The 16,655-nt window shown below is 45.9% G+C and overlaps 1 protein-coding gene across 1 annotated transcript in view; it reads right to left on the reverse strand.

Annotated features, from left to right (window-relative positions):
• The window catches only part of YPEL2 (yippee like 2), a 34,566-nt gene that overhangs the window by 12,026 nt on the left and 5,885 nt on the right, over positions 1-16,655 (reverse strand). Inside the window, exon 2 of the mRNA XM_014876555.2 lies at positions 11,012-11,325. Coding sequence (XP_014732041.1) covers positions 11,012-11,128 — 117 coding nt within the window. The 5' untranslated portion in view covers positions 11,129-11,325. The remainder of the gene's footprint in view (positions 1-11,011; positions 11,326-16,655) is intronic.

The following is a 16,655-nucleotide window of genomic DNA, read 5'->3' on the forward strand; positions in this document are numbered from 1 at the left end:
CAGAGAGAGAGCCTGAGCCTGCACAGAGAGAGAGCCTGAGCCTGCACAGAGAGAGACTGAGCCTGCACAGAGAGACTGAGCCTGCACAGAGAGAGACTGAGCCTGCACAGAGAGACTGAGCCTGCACAGAGAGAGACTGAGCCTGCACAGAGAGAGACTGAGCCTGCACAGAGAGACTGAGCCTGCACAGAGAGACTGAGCCTGCACAGAGAGAGACTGAGCCTGCACAGAGAGAGAGACTGAGCCTGCACAGAGAGAGAGGCTGAGCCTGCACAGAGAGAGAGACTGAGCCTGCACAGAGAGAGACTGAGCCTGCACAGAGAGACTGAGCCTGCACAGAGAGAGACTGAGCCTGCACAGAGAGAGGCTGAGCCTGCACAGAGAGAGGCTTAACCTGCAGAGGCTCTTGGGCTTTCACAGACGCTGCTGTACCAGCCCTGCTGCAGGATCAGGACCTGCACTCACTCCCAGCTCCTCTGGGACACACATCCCTGCCCACCAGGGATGGGCCCAGCCTGCAGGACCATGGATCCTGCTCTGTTCAGCAGCCACAGCCTTGGGAGCTGTTTTGTTTGGGTAAATCCGTTTGTGACACTCTGCTGTCAGCCCCAGAGCTCCGAGCACAGCTCAGGGTCCCCTTGGCTCTGCCTCTCCACCTCCACACCTCTGCTCTGGCACATTCCCCTCTCTGCTGCCTGCTGGACACACGGGAGGGAATTCTGGCATTCCATCAGTGATGCACAGACTCTGAAAACACCCTGCACCTACAGCTCCTCACCCCCAGCACAGCCCACTCAGCAGTTCCACTCTCTGAACAGATGACAGGATTAACACCCCAAGTCTTTGTGGCAGTGTTTGACAATAGACTAAACACAAAAAGAGCTGCTGGAATCATCTGGAAAAAGAGGAAGCAGTTGCCAGGGCTAAATGGCTCCACTGTGATGCTTGCTGCCTGCAGACTGCAGCAGAGAAAAACCCCACTTACCTAAATCCAGCTGGCAGCCTTTGAACAATCCAATAAAACAGAAAAAATGAAAAGGCACCTGGCCCCAAACAGGTCCAAGAGGGAAAGGGAACAGTGTGTGCCCCTTCAGACTCTGCTCCTGAAAGAATTCCCAGTGCAGGGATGCAAATGGAGCTGAGGGCCCAAAGCCACGTCCTGGGCAGTGCAGTCAGGAGGAGCCACAGGGGCACAGGAACCAGGATTTTCCAAAAAGGAAACATTCCCTGGGATATCCCCACGGGGCAGAGTGGTGCAGTGAGGGAAGGGATGTGACAAACCCTTGGAAACTGAATTTGTGCCTGGGAAATCCACACAAGGAGCTCTCCAGAGAGATGTGGCATCACTGATTTCCCAGCTTGTGGGTCTGAGTTAGTACAGCCACAGCACAAGGCTGATGTCAGATTTATCTATTCCCATTGCTGAGTTAAACATCCAAGCATGAGATGTTCCCATAAAACACAGCTTCAACAGGGAGAGGAGACCTTTAACTAAGATAAAACGTGGTGTCAATATAACCTGATACAAGTCTGAGTACCAAGATGTGCCCCAAACTCCAGTTTTCCTTGTGCCCATGCACTTCATCCCAATTCCTATTGCACTTCATCCCAATTCCTACCTGCTGCTTTCCCACACAAAGCTCAGCCTCCATGGCACCTTTCAAGCCTGATTTGATTTGATTTAATTTGATTAAAAAGATGAGCCCTGGAATGTGTTTAGAGGAACCAGTAACAGCACCAGGTGTATGATGGCTCCATCATCCTTTTCCTTGAGAAAAGGAGTTTCCTTGGGAGTCACTTGAGCATCAAGGAGAAAACAGCAAAATAAAAACAGAGGAAACAGCAAAATAAAAATTCCTGCTGCAGATTCCAGCACCATTCCAAGCATCCACTCACATCAGAGCCCAGCATTTCCCAGGGGAGCAGGAGCTCAGTTGCTGGGGCCCTGCAGCCACACAGGTTCCCCAGAGCTCCTCAGGGCTCATTAATTGCACCTTGCTCTCCTCACAGCAGGGGCAGGCCACGATCACATTAAACAATTCAATTCAGATTAAACAGAGATTCAATTCTGGTGTGATTGCACCAAGGGAACAGGTTCCATTATTCCACCTCGTGCACAGATGTGACCTCAGCCTGTTCCAGCTGCATTCCTGAGTTTTAATTGAGTTTTACCACGGGTCCTTAATGCTATTTAAAGCCCAAAGTCGATAAGGAATTAGTGGACCAAACTCATCTTTGAAATAATTCAATTAATTCAGCACGGCCTTTATTCCCCTGCAGTTTATGTTGCTGTGCAAAAACACAGGGAAAAACCAGGATTTGCTGCATCCCATCCTCAGAACAGCTCCAGATTTTGTGGCTCAGGTTGTGAGCAGGAAGGTGTGTACAGATGAAAGGCTTTTGTCTGGTTTTATTCTGATGGGAGTATCATTGTAATTTTTTATTTTGCCTCCCAGGTATTGATCCAACTCCCAACCCTAGTCCAACCTACAAGAATCCTTGTGCTCTGAAATCCCAGTGTTCCAGTGCCATACAACAGCCTCCTGATCCCTAAAATCCTCATGCAAATTTAAGGAATGGTTAATTTTACAATTCTTCTCAACAAGGACTTTTTTGCTCCAGTTTAGTTTGGTTTTCAAAGGGAGATTCTCTCACCCTCTCACATTTCTGGGTGCTGGAGCCAAGAAAAAAATCCTCATTTTCACAAGATTCCCAAAAAAATGCTGAAATATCATGAACCACAGTGGACACCCAGCTTTATCCCTGGAATGTCACTGCCCAGGAAGATGGAAAACCAACAGGCACATGGAGCTTCCTGAAGGGATTTAAATGGGTCAGGATCCAGGGGCACATTCCCAGTTATTAATCCATACCCAGGGGGCAGGGCAGGGGATTTCTCTCAGAAATTTTATATTGCAGAAGGGAGAAAGAGAATTTCTTCTTCTGGGGCTCTGCAATTAATGAAGAGCAGCACTCAGGGAAATGCAAATTGTCTAAAATCGAGGGGCTGGTTTTTTGGTTTTGTTTTTTTTTTTTTTTTTATTCTAACACATTTATTTCTAACACAGATTAAGACATTGCTCTGCTGAGCTAAATCCTGAGCCAAACTCTATAAAAATGTCAAAATTCACAAACTCCTCTGTCCCCCTGTCCCTCACGTGTCAGCCAGGCTGTCCTGACTCACTTCAATCCCAACACTGAATTTTCCTCCTGTTAGCACAAGCCCTGTGCTGTTCCCCCTCCTTCCTGAAGCCCTGGGCTCCTGGACTCTGCTCTTATTTATTTTTCAATGAGTTTCCAGCTCACAGACTTCAAAGTGAAATTTCCAAATGCAAATGCTAAGGTTGCAAACTACTGAAGGCAAATTAAATAAAATACATCAGATTTATTACTTCTGTAAAACTTCACAATAATTTGAGGCTTCTCTTGTGATTTGCACAGTCTCTGGTTGCTGCTGCTGCGTTTCAAAACTTGACTTTTAAGATGAAAAAGGATGGAAATACTGGGGGGAGAAAGAGCAGATGGAATGTTTACTTTTAAAAGCAATTACTCCAGTTTATTTAGGGGCAGAGATGTGTGTGACTGTGAATCCCAGCAGAGCAGGGAGCCTGGCCACTGGTTAACCCTGATCCCTGCACTGCCAGAGCCTCATTCCCAGAGCTGGGATTTGGGATGAATTTGGCACCTCAATCACCATTTACACTTGGAATGCAGAAGGGCAATATGGAGAATATTTTTGTTATTTACTGTGAAAAACCACAGAAGGTGACAATGAAGCCATTTCTGAGTACACAGGGACGAAAAATGAGATTTTTGCTGTGGGTTTTATCCCTGACTTTTGAGTGCTGCTGTTTTCCTGTAGGCTCAAAGCATCCAACAATCCAGTAATTTGAAAAACCAGTGGCAGGGGGAGAATAAAGCCCTTTATTTCCACATTAATTATTGCTGCTGCATGGGTTTTGGAGATAAACACAGAGCTGGGATGGAAGATGGAAACTGCTAATGCAACAAGTTATTTAATTAGCAGCATAATAGTGAGTGTCTATGTATCAGTGGAGCACTGTTTGCCATTAATGCAGCCCATAATAGCAGCAGTGCTGACACTGAGGGCAGAGTTGCTTCTCAGCAAAAGCAGATTTGTCCAGGGCACAGCTCCCCTGAGTCCCTGGGGAAGATCCACTGCAGGGAGATGAACTCAGCAAACACCTCATGGCTGAGAATTTCACCATTTATTGAAATTATCATTCATTTATTAATCCATCACCTACATTCTCAGTATTTGTGCCTTGCCAAAAGAAGTTTTGGTGCTGATATTTATTTTCTCACTGAGGATGTGTTCTCAGAGCTGAGCTGGAATCGGATTTTTACTCATTTTTTCCATGGTCATCACTGCTGAAAGGGATCACTGGAAATCTCCAATTCCAGGTATCCAGCCTCAGTTTGTACCTTTGTTATTGCTATTTCTCCTCACAGCTGTGATTCCATTTTAAGAGAGGAGACTCTGGGTGCAGTTTCCTTGCCTGAGCTTCAATCTTTGCTCATTCCAGTCCTGCTGGATGAGGAAAACTGCAGAGCACAGACTCCTGCAGGGATGTGCTGCTGCCTGCCAGACACAACAGCTCTGACAGCATTTCCTGCTGCTCTAAAATAGAAATTATGCTCAGACACTCCTCAGGGTCTCCTCCCCAAAGGCAGCAGGTGGGAAAAACCCCCCTGCACTGCCCCCAGATTTGTGTGTGATTAAATTACAGATTAAACCAGAGCTCTGTGTTGTTCCCGGGCTGCTCCTACAATGATAAATCAGATTAAAACCACACACCTGCCAGGGAAATTCCCAGGGCAGCTCCTCCCAGGAGCAAGCCCTGGATTCTGCTGGAATTCCCTCCTTTTCCAACTGCCAGGGCCAAGAGCTGAAACTCCCAGGAGGGCTCAGACCTCACCAGCTCCGAGCTCCAGTTGTTCAGGATTTGCAGCAAAAACCCTGATGATTCAACTGTCCTTTGTCCCTGGCAGCTCCCTGGATAATAAATGGCAGCAATATTTTATTTATGCCCAGGTCATCAATTCTAAGGCAGAGGAAGCAGCAGATGAAAGGAGAGCTGTTTCCATGAAGAAAGTGATGGATTAGAAAAATCCATTTTTACCTTGTTCCTCCTCCTTGACAGGGAATTCTAAACTCTTGTGATTTATTACCTTTTCCCTTTTTTTTTTTTTTTGGAACAGAATGCAGTATTTTAATAAAATCACACAGCAGTTAATTGCTGTATAAACACAATTATGCAAGGAGGTACAAATTACCTTGGGCTCGTTCTGTGAACCAACCATCTCCTGACTAAATAAAACAACCTGATCCTGACTCTCTTCAATGCCATTATGGACAGCAGGATCTGAGGGAACACTGGTAGGGTAAACCCCACAGGAAGCAATTCCACAGGACAGAAGGATCTAATTTAAGTGGCTGCATTATGGAATTGGCACCACAAATTCTCATTACCCGGCTCAGATTTCACATCCTGACTTTTTCCCTGCAAAGGGCACTCGTTGTTTGTTTATTCCCTCCCAAACACAGAGCTGAGGGACTCAAATAACAACCCCAGACCCTCTGTCCTCCCCCCCTGCAAACACCAACCTGCCTGGAAAGGGTTTTGGGGATGGATTGGTCTGGAAAAGTTGATTTTTTATTTTTTTTAAGAGGCTGCATCTCCTGCTGAAACGCTGGAGGAAAAGGAAAATTGAACGGCTTTGATGACACATTGTTCTACTGAGCACTGAAATCCTCTCGACCTGCATTCAATTTTAAATTTCATGGAAGCCAAGAATTACAAAGTGCCTTCCCACTCTCATGTTCACAGCAGTGAAATGAGAAGCTAAAAAAACTCTTAATGACTTTTCCCGGAGCTGCTTTGCTGTTTATCACTTACTGCTCCAACTCTAATATTTGCAATTAAGAGCAAGCTCTGAATAATGCCTGGAAGTGGTAAATTCATTAGGGAACAAGAGTTGGAAAGCAGGATCCAAAAGCTACTGGACAGCCTCTAGAAATGTGCATAAAATTGATAAATCTGGTGCATGAAGAGCAAATAAATGAACAGAAGATTGTGTGCAGTGCTGAGCCAGTGAGACTGATACAATTATGAGAAGTGGGAGCTGAAAAGATGCTGCTGCAGAGTCTGAGGCTGAAACAATGAGAGCAGCTCTGCTTCCATCCCTAAAAAAAGATACTGAAATGCTAAAAATGTAGAAGAGAACCACAGAAATTATGTGAAACTGGAAGAAATCAGATTGCACCGTGACAGAGCTGAATCTGGTTAGTCTGTTCAAAAAAAGTGATCAAGAGTGACTTTGGTTACTGTGACCTTTTAGAGGGAGAAGAATAGGGACTGGAGATGTATTTTATTAATAAAAGAAATAAAATAATGGCCAATGACAGGAAGCACAAGTCAGACAAATCTAAATTCAAAGTCTCTGGTTATTAATAGTAAGGATGATTAACCACTGGGAAAAAAAAATGGCCAAAGGGAGCAGTGAATTTCCCTTTTTGAAGTTTTCAAATGGAGACTAAATGCTTTTCCTGCACGAACTGCTGCAATCCTGGAGCAATGCACTGGCCCATGCCCCACAGCAGGTCAGGTGTGATGATGTGATGGCTCCTCCTGGCCTTAGGAGTTCATTACTGGGGAGCTGGGAATTTAAATTCATATTTAGGAAGGAACAAGATCTACTTTAAAGAAAGAATAAAACCCGTGTAATGAAAAATAAGATCTTTACCCCTGAGGAGGGAATACCCATCTCACCTCATACCCTCTTTTTCCTATGATGGAAATGCAGGAATTTCATCAGACATGTCCTGGCCATTTATTAAATTCCTCTTTTTCCATTAGGTTCAAGATTACCACGCTGTAATTTTAAATTTATTGTTCTACCTTGTGTGCACGTTGCCCTCACCCAGCAAATAACTTCACATCTTCAAAATGAACTGAACTACAAATATCAGCTGGTTCCTGAGAAGCCCTAAAGAACATTAAACACTGTCTTGTCCACATGAAAGAAAGCAAAAAGAAAAAAAAAACCCAAAGAGCCAAACAAAAAAAACCCAACAGCTGCTGCTCCTTTCACTTGTATGTGGAGCATCAAAAAAAAAAAGCTGAATTCATCCACAGCTTCTGTGGAAGCACCAAAACCTCAAATCCTTCTCACATCCTCAACACGGAGCAAAGTTTGATGCTTTCAGCGAGCCATAAATCTCCCCAAGAGCTGCTGAAGCACCGGGCTCAGGCTCCAGCAGCCAGCAAAGAGAGAACTGGGAGGGAATTTTCCTGATAAACCTCCCAACTCCCGACTGAGAAGATGAAAAAGAGCTTCTAAGTGCTGCCTCATTAACAACCCAGCCCCAAATGAGAAAGTCAGGCACACAGGAGTCCTTCATTTTTTTTTTTTTCCTAAATTCTCAGTGCTGGAGGAGCTGCAGCCTTTTGTGCTGAAGAATTTCCCATTCATGTTCAGTGAGGTTCCATGCAGACATCAAAGGAAAACATTAAATTTCCCCGGCAAGCCTCGGGCTAACTTCAGAGGATACATCACTGAGTAATGTTTAGCAGTTGGATCACAGTAATTCAGGGGGGAAAAAAAAAAAAAATGAAACTGCAGGACGCCCACAAGACATTCTCCACATATTTCCATAATCAGGGACATTTCTGCTGAATTACTGCTCACATAGCACAAAAAATCAGCACCCAAGACACTCAAGTGGCATCTTTGGCCTGGATCTTTCTGCTCTTGTTCCCATCCTCCTTTAAAGGCACATGTGGATTCCAACAGAAAGAACTGGAATAGCACAGAGTAGGTAGAAATCAGCATCACCCCCTGCCAGTTTGATTTTTTTTTATTTTTTTTTTTAACTTTACCTTGTTAAATGTCTATTTTGTTGGCTGTTCCCCTAAGGCCTCACTAGGAAATGATGTAAAAAGCACATTTGTCAAGAAAAACTCCTGTCTCCTTCCTGGAGACATTGATTATGGAATATATATTTTTCTTAAACATTCTAGAAACCATGGGATACTGTGCCTGTAACAAGAAGTACTTTTCACTTATTTTTTTGGCATTGAAATATGCTTTTTAAGTATGGTTGCCTGGCACAGTGATTTTGTTTTCACATTAAAATCAAAGAGGATTGGGACACCCTGTACTAATTTAGAGGAGCAGACAGGACCTGCTCCAAAATCTTCCAAGCAGACTGGACAAAGGAGCAGAATTTCAGGTGGGGAAAAGGAGGAACAAAGACATCCAGTGACTTCCTCAAGGTCACACAGGAATCTCTTGCAGGGCAGGGTCGAGTTCCCAAAGTCTCAGCCCACTTATGCACTGGAAAAAGCAGTGAAACAAGAGTATGTACTAAATTTGGCACAGCCTTTTAAATGATGCATTGCTCCAAGGGAACAAGAACCTCCACTCATGCTAAGCCAGACACCAAAGGAACACAGAAAGGAAAACTACTCACTCCACCCAATTTATCTGATCACCTTAATATTTCCTAAGTCAATAAGGCCTTTCTTGGCCAGACAGTCCAACCTACAATTTAGATCTTGTTACAAAATCAGACACACTAAACCACTTTCTCCCTCAGGCTGCAGGAGATAAAAGGCCAAGTAAGCAACATTTTGGTAACTGGCTTCATGGAACAGCTTTGGATTTTCTTAAAAGCTTCAGCATCGATTGTTTTCTTTAAATAGCAATGGTTTCTTGAGAAACCTTCTACCCCTTTTAAAGCACAAAGTTTTCCTGAAGTAGAGAAGGGAGCAAAAACTGCCCTGCCAAGGCATATTTGTCAAGGAGTTTTGGATACCTGGTGCTGGCAAAACACTTTGAAGCCAAAGTTAACACTGGTGCTGGGAGAGGAAACTTGGGAGATGGAGAGGAAATGAAAGAATGGACTGACACACAACAGTCCTGGGATTCAGCTCCAGTTGTGTTTTATCCAACAGCCCAAGCCAGTGCTGCAACTTGTGAGCATCCAAAGGAGCTAAAATCTCCAGGAGTGCAGAGCAGCCCAGCTCTGGTGTGGTCTGTGCACAGCTCAGGGCAAAAAAGGAGCAGAGGAATTAATTAAGGAATTAACAAAAGCCTGTTTTGTGGGAATGTTCCCAAGGATTGGTGTCATTTGGGCTGTTCGGATGTGAGTGGCACAGTCAGGTTCAGGATGAGCTGCAGGAAGGTTTTGAAGAATCTCCCACTCCCTTTTCCATCCTGGTCCCTCCCTTTTGCTCTGCCACGTTTCCATGTGGGAAACAAGCAGTGCCTGGTTCAGGGATGTGAACATAAGGCTGTGACGAAAGAAATGAAACATCTCTGCGAACTCAACTCCAACAGATAAAAAAGCCAGTATTTAAGTTTGCCTGGGAATTCTCCTCCACATTTGGAAGCCCCTTGAGGCAGGGACTGCCCTTCTGTTCTGTCAAACAGCCACTTGTACAAGCCAGGATTGCACAACTACTTTTATAAGGTTTCCAATTACACAAAGAATGTGTTTTTATTCATGTTTACAACCCTGAGAAACAAACCCTGAAACCCCAAACCCTTTGCATTCAAATTCCATGACCTGCTAGTGGTTCTACCAGCGATGTGGTCCCAACTATTAATTTACACCTTGGTCTAGAACGAGCTTTTAGAAGGAGCAGATCCCAGAGCACATTGGAGTTAACACTTCCAGAAGTGACATTGTGCTTCCCTCTTTTCCCTCTCCTGTCCATATTTTAGCAGTCAGCATTCCTGGGCAGTTTCTGCCTGCCTTGGGCTAACAGCTCAAATTCCAAGCAGTTGGCAGCACTGGCATTGCCCTGCTGGAAGCTACTTAATCTGCAGAGCTGGCTGCATTGGAGCATGGACATGGAACAAGGAGGGGAAGGAAGCATCAAAGGTGAAAGCACTGGGAATGTACAGCCTTGTTTTTCCCTGGCTGGGGACCAGCTGTGTCAAGAAACAAAAGCAGAGCACAAACTCTAATCTACTGTAAAAACAGCAAGTAAAACAAACCTCTCTCCTCGTCCAGTAAAGCACCTTCTGTGTCCCAACACAAAATCCAGGGCACCAAATAAAAATCCAGGGAGTCACTGCCCCATCTCAACTGGGCACAGCAGCCTGGAGTCAGCCAGCTGGCCCAAAAGGTGAAGCAATTTCACCTCCAGGGCACAGATGCTGCCACAATGACATTTCAAACCCCTTTCCAAGGGACACAGCTCCTCTGTCCCTGGTGATCCCAGCCTTTCCAGGCTGCTCCAAGAAGCTGAACTATTCAAGCTGCACACACAGAGCTCACAGCACCATTTCCACTCAGCTCAGCTCATAAATCTCTGGCTGTGTCTGTTTTTTCTGAACACAGATTTTATAAGCTGAATAAACTTTACGGAACAGTTATTCCAAGGCAGCCGAGACCTGGGAACTCGAAGCCTGACCACAGCCAGGCTCCAGCAGACACTGGGAAAGTTCAGTTTTCCCACTTCAGAACAAGCTCCTCTTACTGGCCTGCTCCTTCTGCATCAAAACATTTACTGAGTTTTTAATTTAACTTATCCTAGCATCCCTCAAGAGTTGGAAGGGACTCATCAGGATCACTGAGTCCAACTCCAGCACAGGACACCCCAATAATCCCACCCTGTGCCTGAGAGCTTTGCCCCAATGCTTCTTGAATTCAGACTTGGTGCTGTGACCAAATCCTGGGGAGCCTCTTTCCAGTGCTCAACCACCCTCTGGGTGAAAACCTTCTCCTGATATCCAACTAAACCTCCCCTAAAGCTCCAGCCATTCATTCCCCGGGCACGAGAGTGAAGGGATCACTCCCAGCCCCTGCACTTGTGAGGATGGTGAAGACCCCAAGCAGTTCAAACAAAAAAAGCAGCTCACAGATACAGATCCTTTGGGCTGAGAGCCCATTTTCCAAGGGAAAAGGCAGCTCCAAAAGGCCAAGCATTTCCACAGCCACCGATGTGCAACGTGTCAGCTCCAGGGGAGCACCTACCTTGGAAATGAGCTCATCGTGGTTGGCCAGGTGAGCCCTGCAGTGAATGCAGCTGTAGGTCCTGTGGCACGAAGGCAGATACGCCTGGAAAGTCTTGGACCTTGTCATCTTCACCATTGGAGCCACTGAGCGCTGGCTGAAGTCCGGGGTGGCCCAGGAGGCGCTCCCGCAGGACGGGTCGCACGGGAAGCACCGGAACACGCAGGTAAAGGCCGTGGTTTGGCAGGGGATGGGTGTGTGGGGCAGGCTCCACACGCTGGTGATGCTCCAGAGGAAGAGATTTGGGCACGGGAAGAAAGGGATTTCACAGAAACCTGCGCTGGAAAAACACACAGAACATTCAGCTCAGCGCTGTGGATCCCTGCAGGGGATTTAGGGTTGGATTTAGGAGACAGAAGTGATGCCTGGGGATTAGATCAGCAGCACAGATCTTTATTCACTTGCTGGCTGCCCTCACACTTCCCTGCTGCTGTTATCTCCATTCATGGCTCTGGAAATGACTGCACAGGAGGGAAGGTGATGATTCCCACCCAGCCCCGTCTCCCAAACCTCTCTGGGGAACTCGGCACCACCCCGGGCTCTGCCAGCCAGGGAGAAAGTGAGGAGCAGAGCCAGCCCTGCTGTCCCCTGGCTGACTCACTGCTGGGACACCCCATGGGAAAAATGAGAGCTGGATCTGAATTTTCTGAGCCATCAGGTAAGGCCATGAGTCACCAAACCAGTTTTTCTCTCCATTCTGCCCTACTTTCCACATGGGAAATGCAGCATTCCTTCATTACACTCTCCTTTATAACTCCCTGCAAGCTCTGAAGGTAGAAGCTACTCTATAAACTGCACTCCAGTATTTTATTTTTTTTTTAATCTGAACATCTGACAGCAGCCAAAGCAAGGCACAGCCTCTGAAGACTACTCCTGATAGCAGGAGACAGTTAAAAACCCTATTCAGGATGGAAACACCATTTTACACTGCCACATCATCTGACAGCACCTGCAAGGCAGCTCAAGCCTGGCTCTCTCTTCGCTGGCAGAAATGGAGTTTTCAGATCCCACACCTATAAAAGTCTTATCAGCTACAAGTGTTCCTTTTGAGGATGGAAAAGCATAAAGGAAGGAATCCTCCTGGATCCATGGCGTGCATGCATGCTCTACAAATTAATCATGAACTCTGGCTGCTCCTCCCAGGAGGATTTTCCTTTCCATAAAACATGTGATTCTGCTCAGTTTCTGAGCCTGAACACACACTTTGTGTGTCAAACATGGAACACCACCAACCTCCCCACTACCACCCAGCCCCAAAATAAAGAAAACAAGGAATAACATCTCAGGCATCCATGAAAACCCTGTCCCCAAGCCTTGTTAACAAAGCAGATCCAAGGTATCCAAGCCATGGGCAGGGACATCTTCCACTGTCCCAGGGTGTTCAGAGCTCTGTCCAGCCTGGTCCTGGACACTTCCAGGGATCCAGGGGCAGCCACAGCTGCTCTGGGTACCTGTGCCAGGGCTGCCCACCCTCCCAGGGAAGGATTTTTTGGTGATGCCAACCCTAAATCTCCTCTCTATCAGTGTGAAGCCATTCCTGTCTCTCCCTGCTCCTGTCAATAATCCCTCTCCCTCTGTCTGGTACCAGAGGGACAGTGCTCAACAGGAGCCAGAATCCAGTAAAACAACACAATACCCATTTCCCCCCTGCCTTTTCTTTTTTTCTGAAATATTTTTCTACTGCTCTCCAGGAGGCAGCTCCCTGACAGTCAAATGGGAAAAAAGCATCTTGCTCATCAGGCAAACTGCTGATAAAGCATATCTATCATGATCATAACAGTCAGCACTTCAGTGTCAGCACAGCAGTGCTCATTCCCAAAGCTTTTTGTAAATACCAACTAATCAGATTAACCTTTTCTAACTAAAGTTACAGCCACAGCTAAGCAGAACCCATCCTGTCACAGAAGGGTTCATTTGTGAGGACCTCACCCCTCTCTTGTCCACTCCAAATGGGGTTTTGCCAGGAATTTACCTGGACTGGGCATTGTTTGTTCCACAGCTGCAGCTCTGGATTTCAGCAAGATTTGCCTTTTGCTCTCACCAGAGAAGGAAGATAAATCAGTCTTTGCCTGTATCCTGCCCCAGTTCTCCGTGTGCACCAGAATTTTGTCAGAACTGAGTTTTGCTTTAGTCAGCGTTGTTTTCCCATCCAAGGTGAGAAACACTCAAGGACTGCACCCTAAATTTGCACCAGGGCAGAAAGCAGATGTAAAACAAAGCAGAATGCTCATTTTCAGCTGATACAAAACCATCCCCAAATTCCAAGGCCCTGATTGAGCAGCTGATGTGTTTTATCCCAGCCCTGAGGCATCCCAAAACCTGCAATCTGTGAGGTGCAGGGAAGCAGGAGACCAAGGGTGCCTTTCCTGGGGCCAAATGCAACTGGATCCCAAGGCACTGTGTGCAGACATTCCCTTGGGGCACCTGGAGGAAAGCACAAGGAAGGACTGGCAATCACTTCCCCTGATTCCTGAATGAGAACCCCCACTGTGTCTAAACCTTACACTTGATTTGTTATGAAATGGGGCAATCCCCTCTCACCTTCACTTCGGCACGGATCAGTAAAATAATCAATCACCACTTTCACCACTTCCATCCTGCCATGCCAAACTTTCCTCTCCTGATCAGCTGGAGAAGGTAATCCACAGGCACCCCCAGAGCTCAGTGAAGAGATAAATAAACCCCAACCAGAATAATATCACAGCAAATCGTTTAATTTGTTGCTTGCTGACCCCTCTGTCCAAACCTGCTAAGCATCAATGCTCCAGAACAATGAACAAACCAGGAAACACTACAGCTGCATTTATCTGACAGAGCAATGAACACACACAGGAATTATCTGCTGCACACAGCTTTCTGCAAAAGCAGCTCATGAGCATTCATTTATTTGACCTCATAACACACTGAACATCAGCAAAAAACATCTGACCTTTTAGAAGCAGACAAAAAAAAAAAAAAAAAAAAATCAGGCGAGATGGTATCAGAGGAACTGCAATTCCTGTTCTCAGGGCTGTGCTGAGAAGGCAAACTCCATCTCTCTGCTTCAGGCAGGGCAGAGAATAAAGATTTGTGAGCCAAGATCTTGGTGGGAAGCCTTGTTAAGAAAATGCCTTGAATAAAAACTTCAGATAAGCTCAGCTATGGCAGCTCTAATTTATCAACACACCACTTTCACACAGTGTGATCACATGTGCATTGTCTACCAAGAGCTCTGTGCTCATCAAAGTCTGGGAGAGGAGGGAAAACCCACAGGAGATGCATTCTGACATTCTACAAGCACAGCCAGCAGCTTATAAGGACCAATTGCTGTCTTAAATATCATTTTGAAATGTATTCAGTGGCTCCCAGCAATGCAAAACCCAACCCCTTGGATTTTTCATGTCCTAATGACAACTACATTTGAATTAAGAGACAATTACCAGCTAACAGTGCATTTGTTCTGCTGCAGAACAAAGGCACGAGGATGAATTTGGGCTGTGCCTCTGGTTTTCAGAATGATGAGTTCATGTTCAGGCAGTGGGCAGCACTGGAGTCATTTCCACTCACTTTAAAACAGAACAAAAGAAGGTTTGTTCACTTTATCACCATGCCCAGCACTGTCAGAGAGATGAGTATCTGTCACCAGCAACATCATCCATTATTTTTCTTCTCTCATTCAAGAGAAATTTATCTCTGGGATGCACTCACTCAATTCAATGGAAGAGAAATTTGTGCTTATTAATTAATGCACAAGTCAGAAAGCTGGTTTAGACAAAAGGAAGGAATTCTAAAGAAAAAGCTTCCAACATCATTTTTTGTGGGTTATCAGTGAGAGATCAGCTGAATGTTTTCTTTGGGTGTGTTGGGCTGTCCTGCTTCATCCTGCTGAGTTTTGAGCAGCTTCCTGATGGAAAAATCACCACACACATTTTGCCATTTGGGTAAATTTTTGGATCAGAATCCACCCTGCACCTGTGGGTGTCCAACACCCACTTTCCACATGAAGCTGTCAGCAGTGCAGGAAACACAAAAAAAGGGAGGAAGTCTGTGCCAAGCACTTGCTAGACAAGGCCAGTGCATGTACAAGTCCATATGCCAGAGAACAAAACCAGAACAAGCCTAATTTTGAATAAAATCCATTTGCAATTCAGCTCAGATGCAAATGTTCATTGTGGCAGGACAAACAACAGGTTTGTTGGGTCTGAGAGGTTTTTTTTTTAATGGATTATTCAATTTTGAAGATAAACTTCAGCCTGAAATACTCATTAGAATATAGCAAATGCTACAGAAAGCTGTTTGTAGCAGCTCTGAAATAATGCAGATATTTGGAAACCAAACTTTTTTCCTTTGGTGGGTCTATTTTCATTAATAAAGCAAGAGTTTGGGATGTGCTGATTCCCAGTGCAAGGAAAGCACAAGAGGAATTGGGTTTGGAGAATTTTCTGTGTCTAAGCTGGGGCAGCCTGGCTTGCTCCAGGCTCTGAGCAGGATTCTAAGAAAATTCTCAAGGTAAGTACAGCCACTTACCAAGGTTTTCTAGACAAAAACTGCCTGAATATTCCTAATGCAGCCTGAAGGAGGAAAGCTGGTCTCTAATTGGAGTTGGGGTTTGATGCCCTGGCTCTGCTCCCTTATGGAATAGAAGTTATCAGAGTGGCAGGTCCCTCAGAGACACCTGGCACTGCTAAAGGAACATTTTATACTCTGATGGTGACAAAATATCCTGGTTTGGGGCAGCTCTGGAGATCCACAGCTCTGGGAAAGATGAACCAGATCGTGTGAAGGTGGGAGGGTGGGATGTACCTGGTGGAAAGTCTGGAAGGAAGGATGAGCATCCTGAATTTAACCAGGGAACAACACAAGGGAAAGCCAAGCAAGGAGCTGAAACAGCAGATGGGTGAACACAGCGTGCTTCACTCCTTCAGCATCGAGTTTCTGAAATGCACCCATTTCAAAGCCTGGCTAAGGTGGCACTGCAAGGAACTCAGCAGCACCACTGATCCCCGGGTGTCCTCTAACACCTCAGCTCATCCTCCAAACCTCGGAGTAGGAAAAGAACCTGAGAAAATGTGGGAAACAGCCAGCAGGAACCCTCTGCACGGAGCTTAATCAGCTGCATGGACGAAATTACAACACAAATAATAATAATAATATTTAACCCCTTTTCCTCCTCTTCTAGCAAGTGACTTCATCTCTTCATCACCGTGAGGAGGAGATTGGTGGTTTTGGGGGAAAGGGGAGGGGTGGAGGTGATGCTGATGGCAAACAGCATTCCAGACACGTGCCAGGAAGCCACTAGAGGGCCTCAGGAATTGCTGCAGCAGGAGGCAATCCCGGCCTCTCCAGCCACAGGGATCCAGGCACGGGCACGATGCCAACCCTGCTGCACCTGCCGTGCTCCACATTCCACGGCCAGCCCGGCAGGAAAAACCCCAGCGTTATCCTGCTGAACAGCACCAACCCTGCCACAACTGCCAGCATGATTATATTAATCACCTTTCAAAGGTTGGGGTTTGGTGGCTTTTTTTTTTTTTTTTTTTCCTCTTTTAAGATCATCACTCTATATCTATCACTATTCTTCTGGTCAAATAGAGATACAGCACCCTACAACAAACTCCCCCTGAGG

This window comes from Sturnus vulgaris, chromosome 21 (assembly GCF_052056855.1).
Source record: "Sturnus vulgaris isolate bStuVul1 chromosome 21, bStuVul1.hap1, whole genome shotgun sequence".
In the NCBI taxonomy this organism is placed as follows: Eukaryota; Metazoa; Chordata; class Aves; order Passeriformes; family Sturnidae; genus Sturnus; species Sturnus vulgaris.